At 40.4% G+C, this 22,185-nt stretch overlaps 2 protein-coding genes across 5 annotated transcripts in view; one reads left to right on the top strand and one right to left on the bottom strand.

Moving 5' to 3' along the window:
- The first annotated feature begins 230 nt into the window (after window positions 1-230).
- Window positions 231-17,563, top strand: nrap (nebulin-related anchoring protein). Its single transcript, XM_088439627.1, is given in 45 exon segments — window positions 231-275; window positions 383-448; window positions 450-479; window positions 1,511-1,605; window positions 1,685-1,772; window positions 3,415-3,519; window positions 3,697-3,789; window positions 3,978-4,085; window positions 4,162-4,266; window positions 4,378-4,485; window positions 4,856-4,963; window positions 5,440-5,547; window positions 5,915-6,031; window positions 6,529-6,633; window positions 6,727-6,831; window positions 6,982-7,086; window positions 7,161-7,259; window positions 7,362-7,466; window positions 7,543-7,650; window positions 7,723-7,830; window positions 7,904-8,101; window positions 8,345-8,449; window positions 8,537-8,635; window positions 8,715-8,819; window positions 9,213-9,320; window positions 9,534-9,691; window positions 9,951-10,104; window positions 10,188-10,292; window positions 10,908-11,006; window positions 11,088-11,192; window positions 11,261-11,368; window positions 11,448-11,561; window positions 11,632-11,829; window positions 11,912-12,016; window positions 12,103-12,201; window positions 12,270-12,374; window positions 12,448-12,555; window positions 12,752-13,063; window positions 13,129-13,233; window positions 13,889-13,987; window positions 14,064-14,168; window positions 14,367-14,474; window positions 15,702-16,013; window positions 16,108-16,263; window positions 17,078-17,563. Coding segments are annotated over 45 exon segments (5,484 nt in total). The 3' UTR covers window positions 17,381-17,563.
- Window positions 17,564-21,084: 3,521 nt separating this feature from the next.
- Window positions 21,085-22,185, bottom strand: part of dnmbp (dynamin binding protein) — a 41,227-nt gene continuing 40,126 nt past the window's right edge. For all 4 annotated transcript variants that reach the window (XM_088439440.1, XM_088439439.1, XM_088439441.1 and 1 more), the window contains one exon: window positions 21,085-21,752. In XM_088439440.1, coding sequence (XP_088295566.1) covers window positions 21,567-21,752 — 186 coding nt within the window. In that variant the 3' untranslated portion in view covers window positions 21,085-21,566. The remainder of the gene's footprint in view (window positions 21,753-22,185) is intronic.

Consider the following 22,185-nt stretch of genomic DNA (forward strand, 5'->3'; position numbering starts at 1 on the left):
TAAATTCATAGCTATACAGTATAAATCACGCATGCCATACAGCATTTAAAACTATTTCCATCGTTGATCTTTTTTCTATCTATAGCTTTTTATTGTTCAACGTGTACCGTAACGCTGTGTCACTCACTATGTGTCATAACAAGGTTGACCTAATTGCCCAGCAAGGGATCATTACACACATACATTGACATGTCCAGCAGACAGACAACTGTGGCCACCAGTGGTCGAGCATGCTTTGTGACAAGGGGCAGGTCCATCTTGGGACACCGTGTCAAGTAAGAGACAGCAGTGACACAGTCTCAGAGCTAAGTTTACCACCAGCAGAGAAACACTCAAGAGGGGGCTGCCTGTTAGTTGACCGTTTCCTGAAGTTTGTCTGAAGATTTTTACGAGGGGAGGACAAAGGATTCAAAATGCAGTCTTGTGCAAGGTGTGGGTTTGTGGTTTACCCAGCGGAGAAGATCAACTGCATTGATCAGGTATTACAAGCTTATTTGTTTTTTTTTTTTTTAGAACTTGTCTCCATATTTTGTTTCATACTTTCCGTATTTACAATGTTATTGTATTCTGTTTTATTTTTATTTGTTGGAACTAATGAAAGTCGATGAAAATGGTAAAGGTGTGGCAACGTTGGCACTGTTTTCAAACAGTGGTTCTCAAATTGAGAAATGTGAGATCAGGGTGTACGTGAGAGATTAACTGGGTATCAGCAAAATCTAATTTAATAATTTTGAATGCCGTGACAGGAACAGTACAGTTTTCTTTTCAAATTAGGAGCAAATTGATTTGAACATGAAGCAACCTATAGCAAAATTTTGTGATAGTGACTCCTTTGTATGTTGTATGCCTTTATTTTATTAGATTTGTTACAAATGCGCATTGTCATGAGTGACACAAGTTTTTGGGAGATGAGCCAGAAATATAACAGATGATGTTAAATTGGCATCTTTGGGACTTGATGAATAAAATACGCCTAAAGATACCGCTACAATTGTAGTTCCAAAGTTGAAAAATTCAGACACAAATGGCACAGCATTTTTATTTATTTACAAATGAAGTTTGTCTGATTCAGGGTGTCCTGACTGAAAAAAAAAAACACAGGTGATACATTTTTCAAAAAAAAGTTTTGAATCACTGGTATAGTGTATGAAAACTCACGTTTGAGAATCTACCTATAAAACACCTAACCTACCTTAACCCTAAAAATTGCTAGTAATGATAATCAATATTTGTAGGATTAGAAAGCTGGTAAGGGGGTATTTGCCTGAAAAAAGGGTTATGATAATATTTTATATCCAAATCTAAAATATAAATAAAATATCAGACGCTGTTCTAAAAAAAACAACAACAAAACAAAACAAACTAAAAACATAATCTTGGATAAATCAGAACTGGATGTTGGTCAGATTTAACCTGTATGCTAATGCTAAATTTATGCGCTGGCTCATATAAAACTATGTGATCAACACCGTATCCTGTCAGAAATCATCAAATGATTTTTATTTGTCAGAACTGGCACAAAGCATGTTTTCACTGCGACATCTGTAAAATGGTGCTGACGGCCAATAACTTCGTCAGCCACAAGAAGAGGCCTTACTGCTCAGTGTGAGTACATTCAACCATTATCTAGATTTTCTATTTCTTCACAAAGCAAATTCTAAAGGTGTCTATTTGCCACCTTCAGGCACAACCCGAGGAACAACACCTTCACCAGCGTCTATGAGGCGCCCATTAACATCACGGCGAAAAAGCAGAGCAAAGCCAGCAGTGAGGTGAGATGATGTCACGGTGGCTTTAGGAAACAAGCTACTGTCTTTACAAAGCATTTGGAACATGAAACAGATGGCTGTTATGCTTTCCTCAGGCAGAAGATCGGTTGATTCCAGGTTTAATAAAAAAATCATTAAAAAAGTAGGAATTAGCTGGTCAGATTACTTCCATTCATTTTTTTTTCTTTTAAAAAGCACTCCATTCCATCTTTTCCCAGAAAGGGGGTTGGGTATCTAGTGACGGTAGCCTTATGGAATGGAGAGTGCGCCTCGGGTTATTTCGGTGTTTCGCCCTCGTCGCCGACCAGCTTTACGCTTCAGCCGGCTAAAATTAAACTCCGCAAAAAGGCTCCCGGCATCGCTTCCTCTCTTTCACCTGTTGCCGTCTGTTGGATTTCGTCTGCGTCTCAAAGTCCGCGCAAGGCTCACAGCTTATATTAGTAGCAGGCTAGCAAGCTCATCCGCTACTGATAGATGCACCCAGAGAGACTGAGGTCTTCACATTTTGATATTTGATCCCAGCGTTGACTTGTGATCAAATCTCGCTTTTGCTTGCATGTCCTAGCTTATTTTCCATAGTCTGTAACATTTAGAGTAGTATGCTTTCAGTGATTCTTGTCTGAATAAAAACCTTTATCGCTGAGCTTCACTTTTAAAAGACTATAAAGGGAAAGCAATTTTGTAAATGCATATTATATAATACAATACAAAAAGATGGGGCCCTAGCACAGAACCCTGTGGAGCTCCACAAGTAATGACACAAGGTTTCAGATTTTGCAGTTAGCTATTAAATTTTTATAATCTCTTTGAAATATTAAACTTTACTTAATTTTGTCAGTTTTACAACTGTAGATAGGTTTTTTTAATGAATGAATTATCTCCCGCCAAAAATTCGACAGTCTTTTAAAAGGTGATAGCAATAGCAGAAGTGGGCTTTTCATCAAATTTTTGCTTGTCCGTCATTCATTCTCGCCTTTTGCCATCATTTTTATTCAAGACAAACCAAAATGCACTCAACCTTTTATTACATCTGCGGTTCTGTCATCACTTTGTTACCACAAGGTGGGAATTTTATCGATTTTTGCTTGTCCACAAAAACCTTGTCCATCAAAAAAAAACTGCCATCATCAATCTACCATTTTATTCAACCCAAACCAAACTGCAATCATCAGTTTGTCATTTTGTTTTACCTAAGCCTCCGTCATTACTTTTTCACCACAATGTGGGCTTTTTAAACGTTTTTGTTGGTCTATCATTCGTCGGCAAAATGAGTCTCTGTTAGTGATGGACTGACGGAGTGTCCATCTCAGTCCTCACCCCTGCCGGTGACTTACGAATCATTGACAGATGAAAACCTACTTTAAGTCACTGTTTAGTTCGTCTTTTTGTAGGTTTCTCCTCTTTCGTTGGCAAAACAAGTGTCTGTCAATGGCGGACCGATAGACAGTTCGTCAGCCTCGGACGTCCTGCATTATAATACACATTACAAGGCCTTAATTAAGACTCCGTCGTGACTCCACAGATAATCTTGCACGGCCTTAAACAGCAACATATTTCGTATGAGTAGGCACATGCCCAGTGTTGCGCTTGTGCAAACGTGTGCTGGTCTTGGCTTTAACGTTTTGTGGTCTATGTGCATTTGTAGCTGAAGTATCGCGAGGATGGCGATCGTTTTATGTCCACCTTCCACTATGATATGAAGTCCATGGAGCTGGAGAGGGCTCGTCTAGCCAGTCAGATGGCCGGCCAGGTGAGCTCCCAAGTAGAGCATCCGGCCAAAAAAGGGAGTTTCAGTCAGCATTTCATTGGCTATCTTTTGATTTTTTTTTGACCTCAGCACTCTGAAAAAGTGACAATGAGGCATTTGTCCACTAAATCGCATTACTTTTCTCAGCTTTTGTCTCAAATGTCTTTTTCATCCAAACAGTCCATCAAATCTCAGTCTGAGTTTTCCCAGCAACAAACTTGGTACAACCAGGAGATGGTGACCATTTCACAAGCTCAGACAAACATCAGTGATGTAAGTTGACTATTTCATGTACTGTATGAAGTAACAAAGTATTAATACTTAGTTTTTCAACTGTGTATACATTTATATAGGATTATTCATTGAGTACAAGAAATTAATCAGTTCTTCTACTTTTGCCGGCCTTTTTTTAACACAAGTATCGTACAGAATGTGAATACCTTTGCTACTTCTGATGACAGGTAAAGTACTTGGAAGAATACGAGCAGTCCAAAGGGAAAGGCAGCTTCCCGGCCCTGATCACACCAGGATACCAGGCCGCCAAAAACGCCAACACCTTGGCAAGCAACGTAAGGGAACAAATGCCCAAATTGGTGCGCCATTATGTGGCCATATTGAGCTTTTTGTGTTCTGTTTCAAAAAAAGCTTGAATATAAAAAAGGACACGAGGAGAGAGTTTCAAAGTATACCGCCTTTGTGGACCCCCCTGAGGTGCTCCTGGCCAAGAAACAAGGACAGATTCTCAGCGATGTGAGTCTTTGTCATCATTGGCATTTCCCATTATTTCAGTCGGGAAATTGAAATTTTATACAAATTCATCACGGCAGAATTTTTGTGAACCGATATCCTATTTTTTTGCAGTATGCCTACACAGAACAGTACGAGCAGCACAAAGGCAAAGGCAGCTTCCCCGCACATCTCACACCTGGATACAAGATTTCTAAAAAGGCCTCCGAACAGGCCAGCAACGTAAGATTAAAAACACTCATTGTGGTGGGAAGTGACAAATTACATATATTTTGTTAGTACAGTATATTTAAGTAGATTTTTAGTTTAATTTACTTTTGAATTTAGTTTTTAATTTTACTCCCAATATTTGAAATTGATATTGTGTGTATTATGTTCTTTTCTTTACTTTGTCAAAATCAGCTTTTTTGAATATCTGTAAATGGCAACGCTACAATGTTACAAACTACAAAGTCATTCACTTAAAAGGAGTTGATACAGTAATTCTACATTTACAGAGCTCCTCCCACCACACACACATATAAGTATCTGTACTGCTACCTTAAAACATAGTGTGAGTACTTTTAACAGAATTGTCTGTGGTTTACGGCAGATAAAGTACCGTCACGTATACGAACAGGAGATAAAAGGCAAAGCCAGTGCTGAAGCTGCCGCGGCTGAAATGGTCCACGCCAGAGAGAATGCAGAGAACTTCAGCCAGGTCTTTTTTTTTTTTTTTTTTTTTTTTTTGGTCCTTAAGAATTTAAGTGGAACAGTTGTACAAGGAAGAACGTTAAGTCAACGGGGTGTATGGAAAGTCATTTGACTGTATGTCAATTTTGCATACAAGGAGGCCATTGTTGGAATAGTAATAGGAAAGAAAATTACAGTTTATGTTACGAGTGACAATTTTGTATACTAGTCATCTGCGCATTGGTGCTGAAGGTATTCCAAGTAGAGCAATATGTTACTCTTAAGCATTTTACAATGCTCTAGTAATTAATAGTTACTACGTAAGCTTGCTAAATGTGCTTAAGGTCCCAGTAATAATGCTCTATTTCGTGTACTAATAAGAGTAATTAATAATTCAGCACACTGGTAGAATGAGTAAACTAGTAAAACCACATTTGTGTCGCTATAGTTTTTTTTCTATTGAGAATTTGTTCCAAGTTTTATCATGCGATTTACTTTCTGTAGATCGCCTACACCGAAGAATATGAGCAGCAGCGGGGCAAGGGAAGCTTCCCCGCCATGATAACGCCTGGATATCACTTGGCCAAGAAAGCTCAGGAAAATGCAAGTGATGTGAGTATAAAGTTCATTTGGTGTTTTGCTTGTCGTGCGAATTTAGGTTCTCACAAGTTGTACAGAGCTAGGATCAGTTAAAAATTAACTTGTGCTGTTCATCATTATTGCCAGGCATCAAGTTTTGCTCTGATCAACCAATCAAAAGACCCAAAATAAATGATTTCATAAAGGGCAAACATTGGTTCTGTTTTGTCCATTTTTTGGACATTTATTGTCCAAAGAGAGGACAATCTGTTTGGATAAAAAGAAAAAAAAATCCACAGGAAATAGTACTGCCAAAGGATACACTATGAAATGAAGATAATAGGCCGATGTTGGTAGAGACGGCTAAAAATCAACTTGCCTTCATCTGTTTTTCTTGCAGCTGAAATACAGAAAAGATCTAAATAAGATGAAGGGTACATCCCATTTCCACAGCCTGACCTCCGAGGAAAACCTGACCTTGATGAACGCCCGGAAGATCAACAAGCTTGTCAGTGAGGTGAGACAGTCACTTAGTTTTATGCCTCCACGTTGACGCGACACCAGCGAAAGGGGTGTTTCGCATCTCTTGCATTCCGCAGCTTTACCTCTAAGGCCACACGGCGCATCTGTCCGATGATGTCACGACATGCGCTTGTGGCTCTATTCTGAACAGTGAACATTTTGGTATCCATTACAAGGGGATGGTAATGTTATATTTTAGGTTCTAGATCAGTGATTCTTCGAGAGTTGAATGTGGAAAATTACTGAACGTGCGTGTAATGTTATAGTGGCTAAAACAAGTTTTCAAATCAGGCAAAAACATTTTTTGCGTTCATTTCACCTTCACTTTACTTTCAGTGCGAAATGTTCACAATTAAATTTTTAAAGCCATAATTAAGATTTTACCCGGCCAAGACCTCATGTCATCGTCATATTGGAGTGCTAAGAATATTTTTAGGTGGTGCTTAAGTGTATTTAAGTGTTTAAAAGTGTATTCCCTACAATGACAAACAGGTAGAATACAAGAAAGACTTGGAGAACAGCAAAGGCCACAGCATCAATTTCTGTGAGACGCCCCAGTTTCAAAATGCTGCCAAAGTAGCCAAGTTCACCAGTGATGTAAGTCTAGAGAATTATGTATCATGCAGTTACAATTATACACTATATCGACAGTTGGGATAACATGCTGTTTTTGTCCGTGTGGTTTACAAGAACAAATACAAAGAGAAGTACATTGATATGAAAGGCCACTATGAAGGCTCAGGAATGGACACGAAGACCATGCACGCCATGAAAGCTCGGACGCTGGCCAGTGACGTAAGCCTCGTCTTTTACTGACTAGTCAAACAAGTCACTGTATACTATACAACTATACCATATACCATGTGTACGACTATATTTATTTGACTGTGTTGACACTTTCGTCTTTAATGTTTAAGAAGCTATGGTCTCTTTTATGTGATTCAGATTTCATACAAACAAGGTCACGATCAAGATCAAGGCGAGTACACCTACCAAGCCACGCTGACACCAGGCTACCGCAGCCAGAGGAAGCTGGACCCACTTAAAGACGTGAGTTCTCTTTTCTGATTACTGAGTAAACACTGAATTGAGAGATTAGCTCAGTTTTGCTTCCACCTCTGCAGAAGAACTACAGGCAGCACATCGACCAAGTCAAATACAGCCCGGTGACGGACACGCCAGAGATCCTCTTGGCGAAGAAAAACGCTCATCTTATCAGCAATGTGAGTCTCTTTTATTTTGGTGAACCTCTGGAGTGTATTCGCACAATCCTTTAGGTTGTGAGCAATTCTTCCGTTTAAAAAAACCTTTTCGCAATCATTCAGCTAAACTACAAAGCAGACTATGAGAAGACGAAGCATCTGTACACACTCCACGAGGATCTGCCCCAAATCAAAAAGGCTAAAGACAATGCAGTCTTGTGTAGTGACGTAAGTAGGCAGCCATTTTCTCAAGTTTTAGGTCTATACAGTCACCCAATGACACTTCACACAATTCTCATTCCAGATTAAATATAAAGAGGCATGGGAGAAGACCAAATCGAAAGCGTGTGACATAGGTGTGGATGATCTCACTGTCAAGGCGGCGAAGGCTTCACGAGACCTCGCCAGCGATGTGAGAAAACCAACATACCTCAAGTTATTCGTAAACCGCAAAGCAATCCACAATATATGTGATATGTTCTAGCTCAAATATAAAGAAAACTATCTGAAGAACAAAGAACTGGCTGTGGGCGTCAACGTGAGTGACTCCAAGACTTTACATTCGCTTCAAGTGGCCAAGATGTTCAGCGACGTAAGTCATTCTGAGAGAATCCCCTAACCTGGTAATCTATGAATTCCCTGACGCTGCTGTGCTTCCCCTGCAGATTGCATACAAGAAGGGGTCCAAGGAGAACCAGGGCCAGTACAGCTTATCTATGGACATGGTCAATCTAAGTCATGCGAAAAAGGCCCAAGCTCTGGCCAGCGATCTGGAATATCGTACAAGACTGCACGACTACACGGTCATGGCCGATGACATCAAGGTCCAGCAGGCCAAGAAGGCATATTCCTTGCAGAGTGAGGTGAGAAATAAGCCACATGATTAAAATGAGGGTTGAACTAATTAAATCGGAGGTTTGGGTAAGGGTTCCTAGACATTCCTGACATGAGCATACTGTTTTTTAACTCTTCTACTATCAGTCAATCTTCAAATTTACGTCCAACCAATTACTAAACATACCGAACAGATTCAGCTTCACCCTAAACCCAACATACCTTTGAAACTATAATTTTCTAGTTACCTTCTTTCCTTTGCTGCTCATCAGAACCAGTATCGTTCAGACTTGAACTGGATGAAAGGAGTGAGCTGGGATACTGATGGTTGTCTCAACATCACGCAAGCCAAGAAAGCCGGAGATCTTCTCAGTGATGTTCGTTCTTTGTTATTCGCTTAATCACCGAATGAGCTGTGGATTAAGTGACACATTGTGTTACTGGCATTTGTAACCCATTTACAGAATAAATATCGGCAGAAGGTGGATCGCATTAAGTTCACCCAAGTGGCTGACAATCTGTCCCTCACGCACGCCAAGAAGAGCCAGGAACTACAGAGCGATGTAAGTCATAGCGATGAAGGCATATTTGTGTTTTTGCGGCTCACCATCATTCATTGGTTGATCAAATTGTGTGTTTTAGCTGGCATACAAAGCAAACACGGAGCAGATGATCCACCAGTACACCATGACCAAGGACGAGCCGCTGTTTAGGCAAGCAAAGGCAAACGCTGAGCTTCTCAGTGGGGTGAGTGAGGTGACCGTCCTGGAAATGAGAACAGTGATGACCTGAAAGTTGAACTTTTTATGACCGACTGTAAATTGGTAAATTATGGTCCTTAGTGCACCGCAAAATTTGTTTTCTGTTGGCATTCCCTCTCACTTAAGTGTTTGCTGACCACCAATTTAAGATGGTAATGTTGAAGAACATGTTTACCTAAACCAAAGAGTGACCTCACTGATTGAAAGTAGAAGAAATTGAATTAGGATTGAAAATCTGCAGAATTCAGTTGTTTAAGGGACCTAATGTCATTAGACATACATTCTTCTTCAAGACAAAGATGGTCATTCAGGGATGGTTTTCATCATGTGTTCAAATGGAAACCCTCATCTCTTTACTTTGACATCTTTTTCCTTCCAGAAAATCTACAAAAGTCAGTGGGAGAAACAACGGGAAAAAGGTTTTGAGCTACGATTGGACGCACTTTCGATTCTGACCGCCAGAGCTAAGAGAGACCTGGCCAGTGATGTAGGTTCCATTTTTTTTCTCAAGATCAGTAGACATGCCTGGAACCTAAGCCTAGGACCTTGTTTGAGTTGCTTGTTGTCCAAACCAAAATATCATACTACGTGTGTGTCTACTATAAACTGAACATAGTCCCATTGAGAATGATTCACTGACGTAATGTTAGTTAAGTGTAACTAACAACCAAAAAAAAAAAAAACTCTTTATCCCTGGCAGGTCAAATACAAAGAGCAATACGAGAAAAACAAAGGGAAGGTGATCGGAATCAAGTCGGTCAGCGATGACTCCCAGATGGCCCACTCGGCCCTGGCCACCAAACTCCAGAGTGGTCGTGACTACAAGAAGCACTATGAGGACACTAAGACACAATTCAAGTGAGCCTCTCTACTGTATTTACTAAAATAATAAGATGCTTGGAAATCAGTGATCATTAGCCAAGTATTTCCAAAGTGCTATGGTTTTTTCATGTGTTCTGTTCCTGCACCAAATGTTCTTGATCAAAAATACCTCAAAGGGGGAACACAGTGTCTGATAGACTAACTGGCACTTCAAAATGCACTATCACCTCAAACAGGATTACACTTTTCATTTTCTGACACGAATTCCATTAATCTAAATGCATTTTCCCTCCAGTGTTTCTCTCGACATGCTGAACATCAGTCAGGCCAAGAAGGCCCAAGACCTGGCAGCTGACTACAACTACAGAACATACCTGCATGAATACACCACATTGCCAACTGATATGAAGGTTGCCTGGGCAAAGAAAGCCTATGGACTGCAGAGCGATGTGAGTCCCAATTGACAGAAATTCAAATGATTATTGTTAATTTTGAAACAGTTTAGGACAATTATGTGTGTGTGTTTTTTTAGAAACTGTACCGATCTGATCTGAACTGGATGAAGGGTGTTGGCTGGGAGGCCTCCAAGTCTTTGGATGTCCAGCAGGCCAAAAAAGCTGGAGAGCTTGTCAGTGAGGTAAAGTCCGACTATGTAACCCATATGATTCCTTTGGCTATTAGAAAACCCACATTTGCAAAACCTAGGACCACTGGAAGAAATCCATGCAGCGTACTGTTAAGCAAATATGGCGAGGAGAAAGTTATAAGTACGATTAGCATGTGTGACACTATAAACTAGCAAAATTTATGACTCACTGTAGGTCAGAATTTATTTAAAGAGCTGGGGGACAGCTCATAAACTCTTGAAATGAGGTTACGTACCATGCCTAGGGACATGGCAAAGTCTGGTGTCTGGTTGTCTAAAAGACTTTCTCAAATGCTGCATTTTAACTTCCGTGGTTTATGATTTTTGGACATACAATTATGGCAAGGGTTTGTATCACAGATTACGTGATACCCTCTTCCTCCTTGTCTTGTTTTATTAGTGTTCTTTTCCGAGAACGGTATCAGCCCTGAGTGTCAGATTCTATTAACAATTTCGTAGGCTACTTGCTGAAAGTTGTACAATCTCTATTATGGCCTGACAGTAAGACCAACAAAACAACCGAGACAAAGACACAGACCAGACATATATAGAATAACGGTTTCATTTAACCAAGGAAATTCATGATTTAAACCTCTCTTACTGTAGAAAAAGTATCGCCAGAATGTGAGCGCCCTGAAGTTTACGAGTGTTGAAGACACACCTGAGATGGTTCAAGCTAAACTCAGCAACAAACTGGCCATTGACGTGAGTACTTCTGATCTCAGATGTAAGGAATGAGATTTCTTTGTAAGAGAAGTTAGAATGGTGGTTGATATGTTTTTACAGAGGTTATACAGAGAGAAGGGAGAAAACATGAAGCACAACTACACTCTCAATGAGGAGCTGCCTGAATTTGTGCAGGCCAAGATTAACGCCTTGAACTTGAGTGAGGTAAATACCTCAACCGATCCATTTGATCTTTGTCTTGAATTTTACAAGTTTAAACTGTTCCATTTTAGAGTCGTTACAAGGAATCTTGGACTAAACTACGCGATGGAGGGTATAAACTTCGCTTGGATGCTATTCCATTCCAGTCGGCCAAAGCTTCTGCTGACATACTCAGTGATGTGAGTGACAACCGCTCTGGTCAAATGACGAGGAATGTAACATATGATGCCAAAGTCCTCAAAATTTGTGTCATTTCAGCAAAAATACAAAGAGGAGTTTGAGAAAACCAAAGGGAAGATGATTGGACTGAAAGGACTGCAGGACGACATAAACATAGCTCACTCGGTTTACGCCAACCAGCTGCAAAGCGATGTGGGTAGTTTCTCTTTTTTGTACGATTCCTAACTTATTAAAGAGCACGTCTTCTCCTCCCACAATCTAGATTAAGTACAAGAAGGAGTCGGCCAGCCAGCTCTCCAAGCACCACCTGCCGATGGATATGATGGAGTTGACCCATGCCAAGAAGGCCCAATCATTGGTCAGTGATCAGGACTACAGGTTGACCTTGCATGACTACACCTCTCTGCCAGATGACATGAAGTTGCAGGCTGCTAAGAAAGCATATGCGCTACAAAGCGAGGTAAATCACACCCAACACTACCAAGGCATTAGGAATCCATCCCACACACAACATCGTTCTAACACTTTTGTCAATGTTGCAGAGGATATATCGCTCAGACCTCAATTACCTGCGGGGTGCTGCATGGATCGCAACTGGGGCTCTGCAAATTGAAGGCTCCAGGAAAGCCACTGACCTTATCAGTGATGTAAGACCGGTTTACCCAACAAGCTACTAACAGGCATAATTAGACCGTACATCATAGCTGATGATTTAATATTTGTCCTGCTTCAGAAAAAGTATCGCCAGCAGCCATACAACTTCAAGCACACATCTGTGGCAGACTCCCCTGACATGGTCCACGCTAAATTCAGTGGACTGATCACGAATGAGGTAAGTATCATTTTCCGCTCAATGCGGTAATACTGTACTGATATTCATTAAAATTGCCTCTTTTCTAGCGTCTGTACAAAGAAAAAGGCGTGAGTGACCAGCACAGCTACACCATCACGGCCGAGAGACCAGAGATCACTCAAGCAAAGATCAACGCGGCTAATTTTAGTGAGGTAAGATTGGCTTCTGTGGCCAATGACTTGTTTTAACCAGTGGACATTTTAAGAGAGGTGGTTGTTTCTTCAGATCCGATACAGGGACTCCTGGCACAATCTGAGGGCTCAGGGCTACAAACTGACCATGCAGGACATCCCATTCCAGGCAGCCAAGAGCTCAACAGGCATTGCCAGTGATGTAAGCTTACAAATACAGACACTACTCGACTTATTATCATTCCAGTCACCAACATTAAAGACTTAAGACTAGGCTAAATGTTCTTGCAACACAAGACAAAAAACATAAACCAAGCAGCAATTTGCAACAAAAAATAAGAAAAGTTGACACACGTCACTCAGATTAAAATAAAGGTCTTTTGTATCTCCCTCTGCAGTACAAATACAAACATAACCACCTGATGGAAAAAGGCAAGCACATTGGCGCCCAAAGCGTTTTGGACGACACGCACCTACTGCACTACATGCAGGCAAATCGGTTGGCTAGTGACCAAGAGTATCGCAAGGATGCCCTGACGGCCAGCGGGCGTTACCACCTGACACCCGACATGATTCATTTAGTCACAGCCAAGAACGCTCAGGCCCTGGCCAGCGAGCAGGACTACAGGAAGAGACTTCATGAGTACACAGTGCTTCCGGACGACATGAAGGTCAAGTGGGCCAAGAAGGCCTATAACCTACAGAGTGAGGTGAGGCAAACCGTCTGAGGGCCAAAGAACATGACAACTGAGTGATTTGACCACTTTCTGTCTAGACGCTGTACAAGTCGGACCTGAACTTCATGAAGGGTGTGGCGTGGGATGGCGTGGGGGCACCACAGCTGGAGTCGGCCAAGAAAGCTGGGAAGCTTGTCAGTGATGTAAGTTTGCGATAGTGTTGAAAGAAGGTTAAACAAAGTGATATACTTTTGTGAAGAGAAAGAACTTCCCTCTGAAAAAAACAGTGGATTGCAAAAAGTTGGAGGATTAGGAATAGTTTAGCCAACGTAGCATTAGCCTTAGCGCAACACTCATCTGAATGATGTAATTAGACGTTAAAGACCAGATCTTACAAAGGCAGTCTAGGCAATTCCACTGTAACGAACAGGACTTAGGAGTGGCCCTCCGACATACTATGTATACGTTGCAAGCTAGGTATTCAGCTAGCTAGCTTTCTATATACCTCGCTACACTGCATTTTTAACACCCAAAATGTTCAAGCAAAACTAATTATATACTATCAAGATTATTATTCAGCTAGCAAATGTCTGCTATCTCAATGTAATGCCAACTTAGCATAGATGTTAAGGCGCCTTCAAAGCTAGCTCAAAACACACAGTGCAACAATACATACAAACACTTCATATTCTCAAATATAGGCTACAGTAATGTATATTTTTTCTCTGGTAAGAACAATTACTGCAGATTGGTAGGGAACCCCCTCGTGTTTACAGTAAAAGGAATGACCTTTGATAGATAGCTAACTTCACTGTACAGTCAATTTTTATTATTATTTTGTATTATTTTACTACGCAGAAGCGATACCGCCAACTGCCTGGCAGCTTCAAATTCACCTCAGTGACAGACTCCCCAGATATGGTTCACGCCAAGGCCAGCTATCAGCAGTGCAGTGAGGTAATTGCATGAAAAAGGAACTGTTGATTGCATATTTTTTCCATGTCTCTCAACACGTTTCTGGTTGCCTTTGCAGAGGCTGTACAAATCTGGCAGGAATGATGATATGAACAAGTACACCTTACATCCAGATGATCCCGACTTTGTCCGAGCCAGGATGAACGCCCAGCACATTAGCGATGTAAGCTTGATCACAAACCTGAAACAGACAATCTTTAAAGACGTGTGTAAGAGATGTTAAATACCTGTAATTTGGTCACAAACAAAAGGTCAAACTATGTTCTTTAGTGTATTTTCAGTTGGTCTGATTCATGAAGGTTTACCTGACAGTTTTTTTTAAGAACATGTACATGACTATATTTTCATCTTCGTGGTGCAGAAAGTGTATAAGGCGTCTGGAGAGCAGCTGAAGATGCTGGGCTACGACCTGAGGCTGGACGCCATCCCCTTCCAAACGGCAAAGGCCTCCAGGGAAATCGCCAGTGATGTGAGTGTACTTTGCACTTCTTGGAAATTAACAGAAAAGGGCCTTCCAATAAAATGTTCACACAAAATTGGAAGAATTTAATTTTCTCATAGTGTTACAGTTCGAGATGGTCCTTGGTTGGAAGACCACTTTTTAAAGGTCTCTGTCTTTTTTCTGGGCCTTGTCTCAGTCTCGGACAGGAAGGTCTCAGGATTTCTGATCAAAACTGGTTGGGTTCGTTGTACTACATGACAAACTGCATAATTTGTAGAAGAGAAAAAATATTGCTTCGTTTTGAGATTAATTGTAACATTATATTGCAAAAACAACATCGCAGGATTTGGTTTTGTGGCAAAGCTAATGAAAAAAAGTTCTTTTTTTCCCCTCTGATATATGCAGTCTTGGTTTTGTCTAGTCTCAAACTTTAAAAATCTAGCTCTTGTCTGGGTGTCGACTTCAAAAAAATTTGGTCTTGTCTGAGTCCCGACCTCCAAAATCCTTGGTCTTGTTTTGGTCTCGACCTCCAAAAGTCTTGATCTTGTTTTGTTCTACACCTCCAAAAATCTTGGTCTTATGTTAGTCTCGACCTCCAAAGATCTTGGCCTTTGTCTCAGCCTCAACCTCCGGAGGTCTTGAGCTTGTGTTTGTTTTGTTTTGGTCTCGTCCTCTAAAAATCTCAATCTTGTTTTGTTCTACACCCCAAAAAATCTTGGTTTTGTCTTAGTCTCGACCTCCAAAGGTCTTGTTCTTTGTGTCAGTCTTAATCTCCAGAAGTCTTGTCTTGTCTGTTTTAGCCTCCAAAGATATTAGTCTAGTCTCAGTCTCGACCTCCAAAAATCTTGGCATTGGTTCTGTCTCAATGTCCAAAATTCTCGGTCTTGTCAAGATTTCAACCTCCATGAAGCTTGGTCTTGTCTCGGTCTCAACCTCCAAAAGTCTGGGTCTTGACTCAATCTTGACTTCCAAAGTCTTGGTCTTGTCTCTGTCTCAATACTGTCTAGGCTTGACAACAACTCTCATCTCAAAAATAAGAATTCTCCTCCAGGGGGAGCTAAAATTGGTTTACACTAGACCCATTCAGTCATTGAAGAACTATTAAAGCATTTATCAGAGAGCTTGCCATAAAAAAGATACATTAGTTATGTTAATACACAATCGTTAACAGTTCTATTAAGTACTGGTAATCAGATCGTTTTTCCATGCACACAGTGGTCGAGCATCACTAAAGGTAATTTTTCCCTTGACTAGGTGCTCTACAAGGACTCTCACTTGCGCGAGAAAGGCCAGCAGGTGGGGCTACGCTGCGTGGAGGACGATCCGAAAATGATGCACTCGTTGGCGGCTAGCAAGCTCCAGAGCAACCTGGAGTACAAGCGGCAGTCCAAGGAGGAGCGCTCCAACTACAAGATCCACGCCGACCAGCCTGAGTTCTTGCTGGCCAAGAAGAGTCAGGCCCAGGCCAGCGACCTGGCGTACCGAAGCAAGCTCCACGACTACACGTGTGACTCGGAGCAGCTCCACGTCAAGCACGCCAAGCAGGCTTACAAGCTGCAGAGTGACGTGAGTTTCTGGACATTCTGTCAAAGTCCAGTATCTTCTCACAACTGCAGAATTTGGTTGAAATTTGAGCTTCTTGTTGTGATGGGTGTCACAGGTTAATTACAAGTCAGACCTGAACCGGATGAGGGGAGCGGGCTGGACCCCTCCCGGCTCCCACAAGGTGGAGCTGGCCCGCCGGGCTGCCGAGCTGGGCCTGGCTGACGGGGTGACCACAGATGAAGCTATCGCCAAGTATCAGCACATGATAATGGTGAGATCAAATTTGGTCTTCAGTCTGTTCCTTAATATTGGCAAACGCTGTTCACTTATTAACTCATTCAGTGCCATTGACGACTATAGACGACTATAGGCCTTTTTAGAGTGCCCCGGTGTGGGTTGTGAGTGCATCCATGTCACAGAAAAGTGAACGTATATTAGTGCTGTCAAAAGATTACTTTTTTTTAAATTAATTCATCACCAAATTTTCTGTAATTTATTGTGATTACTTGCATTTTCTAACAACTACTTTCTACAAAGCTTTTCACTGAATTACTATAATAAAATCTTGGAATTAAAACAGAACAATTAAATTAAAATATTTATTGTAATAGCTTTCTTTGATCTTGTAATACCTTCATGTTTCTGTAAAATCAACTGGTGAACAAAACGACTAAATCTAACTATTCATTTTTTTTCTAACTAGATGCATAAATAATACGGTGTTTGAACTTGGTTTTGTAAAGAGTGCGATTTTTTTTTTTTTTTTCCAAGGAACTGTCAAGTAAATCTTTACACTAAAACGTCCATCTTTGTTTGTCTTTGGGCCAGTGACTCCTCCATGTTTGATTGGAATTAGCAAAGTCCAGCTGCCACAGGAAGCAAATCGAAATCAGCTAACAGTATTTTTTTTCACCATTTTATATTAAATTGATTTAAATTAATCTCCTCGTTAATTCTAGAACTTTTATAGTACATCCATACTAGTGACTAGAGGTAATCCATGTACCACACTTTCAGAGTCACAGGTGCTTCATGAAGCTTCATTTTCACTAAACTGCTTTCTAAAAATCCTTTCCATGTTGCAGCTCCACTACCAGCAGCAAATGGAAGAGCAACAACGACAGCAACAGCAACAACATACGTCTGAGAAGGTGGAGACCAGCGAGGAGATCCGGCAAGGAGTCAACATGGACGCGACAGAAGTGCTTCACGTCAACAGGACAAAGACCTACCAAACCGTGCAGAAAAAGACGACAACCACCACCACCACAAGTAGCAGCAGCGCCACCTTCAAATCAATGGAGAAAAAATCCAGCAGCACCTCGTCGGCCGCGCGCCACAGCACGCTCAAGACGTCAAGTCAGGCCAAAGCCATCAAAGATGCTTAGAGGTTTCGGAGAGTATGGCCACACTGAACTAAATTGACACTAGAAGAATGATCGATGGAGGATGCAAGTATGTTTTAGCAAGATGGGACTTGTTAAGTTGAGCAAAAAAAAAAAACCCGAATACAGTGGCGGCTTTACAGTAAATGGAAAACAATATTGTGCGAACTGCTTCGGCTACAACTATAAAAACTATAATATATATATATATATATATATATATATATATATATATATATATATATATATATATATAGATATAGATATAGATATAGATATAGATATAGATATAGATTTAGATATATATATATATTAAATGAAGTAATTGATTAAAGTTCAAATTAATTGATTGCTGGACCTTCCTTCAGCCAAACTTCTGAAGAATTAAAAAAAAAAAGTACCTAGGAAATATAAATCTTTGAGATTGAATAAGTTAAAGGAGAGCTGGCAATTGGAATTAAAATTTGAATACAGCCTCACCCTCAGATGCTAATTAGCACAATTAAAACATCTTCGTACACGATAGCATGTGATACGTGATATAGCAATGTTATGCTAGCTTTAGCAATGTACACAAGCCATCATTAGCCACAGATAAGCACAACAAATAAATAGTGGCATCTTAATAAATCTAATTGTTATTGATTTGAAATTTTACTCACAGTCCTCACAGTATTACCAATGTGACAAAAAATTACTTTCAAATTGCAAACTCATTTAAATCCACAAGGCATTGGAAGGATTATGAGTGTGTTCATTTGCATGAATTCATTTACTGTTAGCTCAAATGAAATGGATTTGAAGTCTACAGTTATCAGTGGCAGTGAATGATTTTACTTGTTCAATGCCAGTGCAAAATGACTTCGATAGTCGTCAATGGCAGTGAATGAGTTCATTCCACCGCTGTTCTGTATTATTTATAAAATTTGATTTGAATGCTGCATCAAATGCTGCATCAACCACTTGCCCAGCTGCTAAAACCGCCACTGTCTCATAACTGATGATATTGTGAAAATGAAGCTTTGTGAAGTGAAATGAAGAATTTTTTTACACCTCTAGATGGTGCTTTTGTAAACACTAGTGCAGTGGAAAGGTCTTCTCCCAGCCTCTTTGAACCAACAGTGACATAGGGGAGTTAAAAAGTATCATAAGTGCTCCATGGAGCTTTGTAAATGAAAATGAATCCAAAAATGGAGGGATTGAGTGGAACAGACATGTGACTTGAGTTCATGGTTGCATTTAGGAAGTGGCCATTTAATCACAGAAGAATATTTTTCATGTAAACTGCTTTTTGTTTGATGACGATATTTTATCCTCTTCGGCTTGATGATGTCGTACACTTGGAGCGAGACATCTAAGACTGGCAGGTTCAGCTTTTGTGACGCGAAAACTCAAAGCTGGACTCGGAGTAAATGTTTCATTTTACTGCTTTCAAAATAAAAGCATCCTCTAAATTTGGTGGGGTATTTTCTTGTCGTCGTCGCTGGCATCTGACATACGTTTCAGGTCTCCAGGTTTCAAGACGTTTACATTTCTTTCGATTTGTTTCATGGCTCAGGATTTACACATTGCTTATTATTCTTTGGAGCAAAGCATAATTGCAAGCTTATCACGTCCTGGTTCACCTGACCAAGGCTCAGCTGATCGTGCGTTGAATCCAGTCCACAAACTTGTAGACACCAACGTAGACACCGGGCTTATTGGGGCTTCCGCAGTCATCTCCCCAACTCACCACTCCAGTCAGGTATTGGATTCCGTTGCGTTTGCACACTAGAGGCCCGCCAGAGTCTCCCTGTGCAATAAACCAAATGTCATTCACCACCCCGAAAAAAACTAAACAAAAAACAAGGTGACATGAAGTTGTGCCGAGTGGAACCTCAAAATAGTACAGGTGGGGTTTGTTGGACCCTGAACGATGGCGATAATTTTGATATATATGCAATTTGAAGTGACAAAATATGCATAGGCCGGCTCGGAGGAGCAATGGTTAGCGTGTCTGCCTCACAGTTCAGGAATTCGAGTTTGCATGTTCTCCCCGAACCTGCGTGGGTTCTCTCCGGGCACTCCGACTTCCACCCGCACTCCAAAAACATGCACGGCAGGTGAATTGGACATACTAAATTGTCCTTGGGTTTGACTGTGTAGGTGAACGGTTGTTTGTTCCTCTGTGCTTTGCAATTAGCTGACAACCAGGTCAGAGTGTCCCCCGCCTTCTGCTCGACGTCAGCTGGGATAGGCACCAGCAGGCCTGCGACCCATGTCAGTATAAGCTGCTTGGGAAAATGGATGAATGGATGGTTGAAAAAAATCACATTACGGTGTTCAGTTTCCAATATGATGCGTATTTTGTATAACTATCAATTTTTTCTTGGTTTTTGCTTTTTTTTTTTCACCAACCCAAGTGACGTCACAGATCTTGAACAAGTCATATTTGAACACAATTTGTGCCACAACGCATGCGGGCAAAGCGTGGAACAACAATCACAGTGATTTATCCAGTGTATTATCCCCTTATCTTAAAAAAAAAAAAAAAAGACAGTTGTTTAGTTCAGTTGAAGCTGCGGGTCCTCAACTACGTTTATTGTTGGTAATCCACTGCCTTCTAGTGGCCAAAACGGACACACCTTAATGGGCAGCATCACGCTCTTTTAGTGTCAGGACGAACAAACACAAACAAAACACAAAGAAATATATATACGTATATATTTTCGTATTTAAAACATGTTCAAATTTGTTGGTCTTATTTAGGGATGACACAGATAAATGCATTTCCAATCAAACTCGCGAATCAAGGTACCAATGCACACGACAAACAAACAAGAGTACTTTTCGAATAGTGAAATTAGAAATGAACTGACCTTGTTTACACCTTTTTCCGATGAAAGTCTCGAGACAAGAACATGTAACATTGCTGTCAGAATGGACGTGGCAGTGGCCACCGTTAAAACACGGGTTTGGGTGACAAGGATCGCGTTCTAAAGGAAGAAAAAAGAAGACGAAAACGTTCAATTTTGTACACTTAACCTGAGGATACGTCCCAAACAAAATATTAAAATAGTTTTGCCCCCCCCCACTATAATCAACAATTTGTGTTTAAACAACATGGTGCTTACTTAATCTTTGCTTTATTTACATACAGCGGGTCCGTCAAAATAACAACCAAAGTGAAAGAACAAATAAGGACTAAAGTATGGTACAACCTTGTATTGCAAATCATTTTCCCCAACGTAATAAAACAATAGCTAAAAAGCAACCACTTTCCGTTGTGATGCTCAATCTGCCTTGGCCGCTTGGGGGCAGTATAAGACATAAAGCTAAACCAGCGCTCATCAAAAGAGTGCACGTGAAAGAGCTTCAAGAGAGAATGTGAAATTTTAACAGGGTTTCTACAGGGATGAAATCCACTTTGATGATGCCTTTTAACGCCATGACAGGAGCAGGACTGTTTTTTTTTTTTTTTTAAATTAGGAGCAGAAAAATTCGAACGTGAAGCTAACTTAATTATAATTGTGCAATTGTAACTCTTTCGTACAATGATTGTCTTTTATTTAGTCGCAGCCGTGACACAATTTTCCAACAGACGAACCAGAAACGAAACACGTTACACGATTGATCACACACGCCAAGGGATACCTCTACTACTGAACTCAGTGGTGTCTAAACTCCAGCCCGGGGAAAACACACAAAAACACACCAGCTCAAAATGGTATTTTTCACATTGTTGTTTTAATCAAAAAGGTGTAAATTGAACGCAAACATTTCATATATATCATTACATACACTATGTACACAGGGAGCAAATACGCTCTCCCTATTGATAAACGTTTTTTTAACCTCTTTTTGCACATCATTTCACAGTCACTCCAAGTTAAAAAAAATAGGCCACTTAAAAAAAAGTCAAAGAGTGCGGTTTTAAAATCACAACTGTCATCAAAACTGCAACCTCACTTGTAAGTGCCTCACACTTTGATCGTAGCGTAAATTTGTCACAGCCACACCATTCATATGAAGCCAAATGGAGAAAGTGCAATGAACAGTGAAAAAAAAAAAAAACGTTTTCTTCTTTTAAGCCTCCCTGATGTGCTATTCTCTTTAATACTCAATATATAGGCATACGATGCTCGGAGGAAAAGTCAGTGACGCCAAAACCACGCCGCTCGTTTGTGGTCTCGCCGCCAGTCATAAGCTCTCAGGTGTATTCGGATTTGCGGATGTAATTGGAAGGCACGTAGCCTCGGCGTCCGTCGGCCTCGCCGAGCCACCACTCCTCGTTGCCGTTCATGTCCTGGAACTCCAGGATGCGCAGACGCTGGTTGGCGGAAATGCTCAGTTCGTTGGCGCAACGAGCGCTGAAGGAGTACAGGGCAAAGTAGATCTGAAAAGCACAAGTACGGCCTTAGGTTATGTTTTTACCATCTTTAAAAAACAAAACAAAACAAAAAAAGTCTTTTAGTCCCTCCTTGAGCTAAATGGATGCCAAAATCAGCAGAATGTGGATGTAAAATTTAAATATTGTTCACCCACATATATACTGTATATATATATATATATATATATATATATATATATATATATATATATATATATATATATATCTATATATCTATATATATATATATATATATATATATATATATATATATATATATATATATATACATACACATACACATACATACGTCGATTTAGTACTAATATTTTCTAAAAAATACATTTGTATTAATGGAAAAAAAAACATTTAACTGAAATAGCAATAAGCGACAGCTGAACTATTCAAGCAGACAAGCACGTTCCCATCACCGCCCTAA

The sequence above is a fragment of the Hippichthys cyanospilos genome, chromosome 17 (genome assembly GCF_059441005.1).
Source record: "Hippichthys cyanospilos isolate Australia breed blue-spotted pipefish chromosome 17, RoL_Hcya_1.0, whole genome shotgun sequence".
Classification (NCBI taxonomy): domain Eukaryota; kingdom Metazoa; phylum Chordata; class Actinopteri; order Syngnathiformes; family Syngnathidae; genus Hippichthys; species Hippichthys cyanospilos.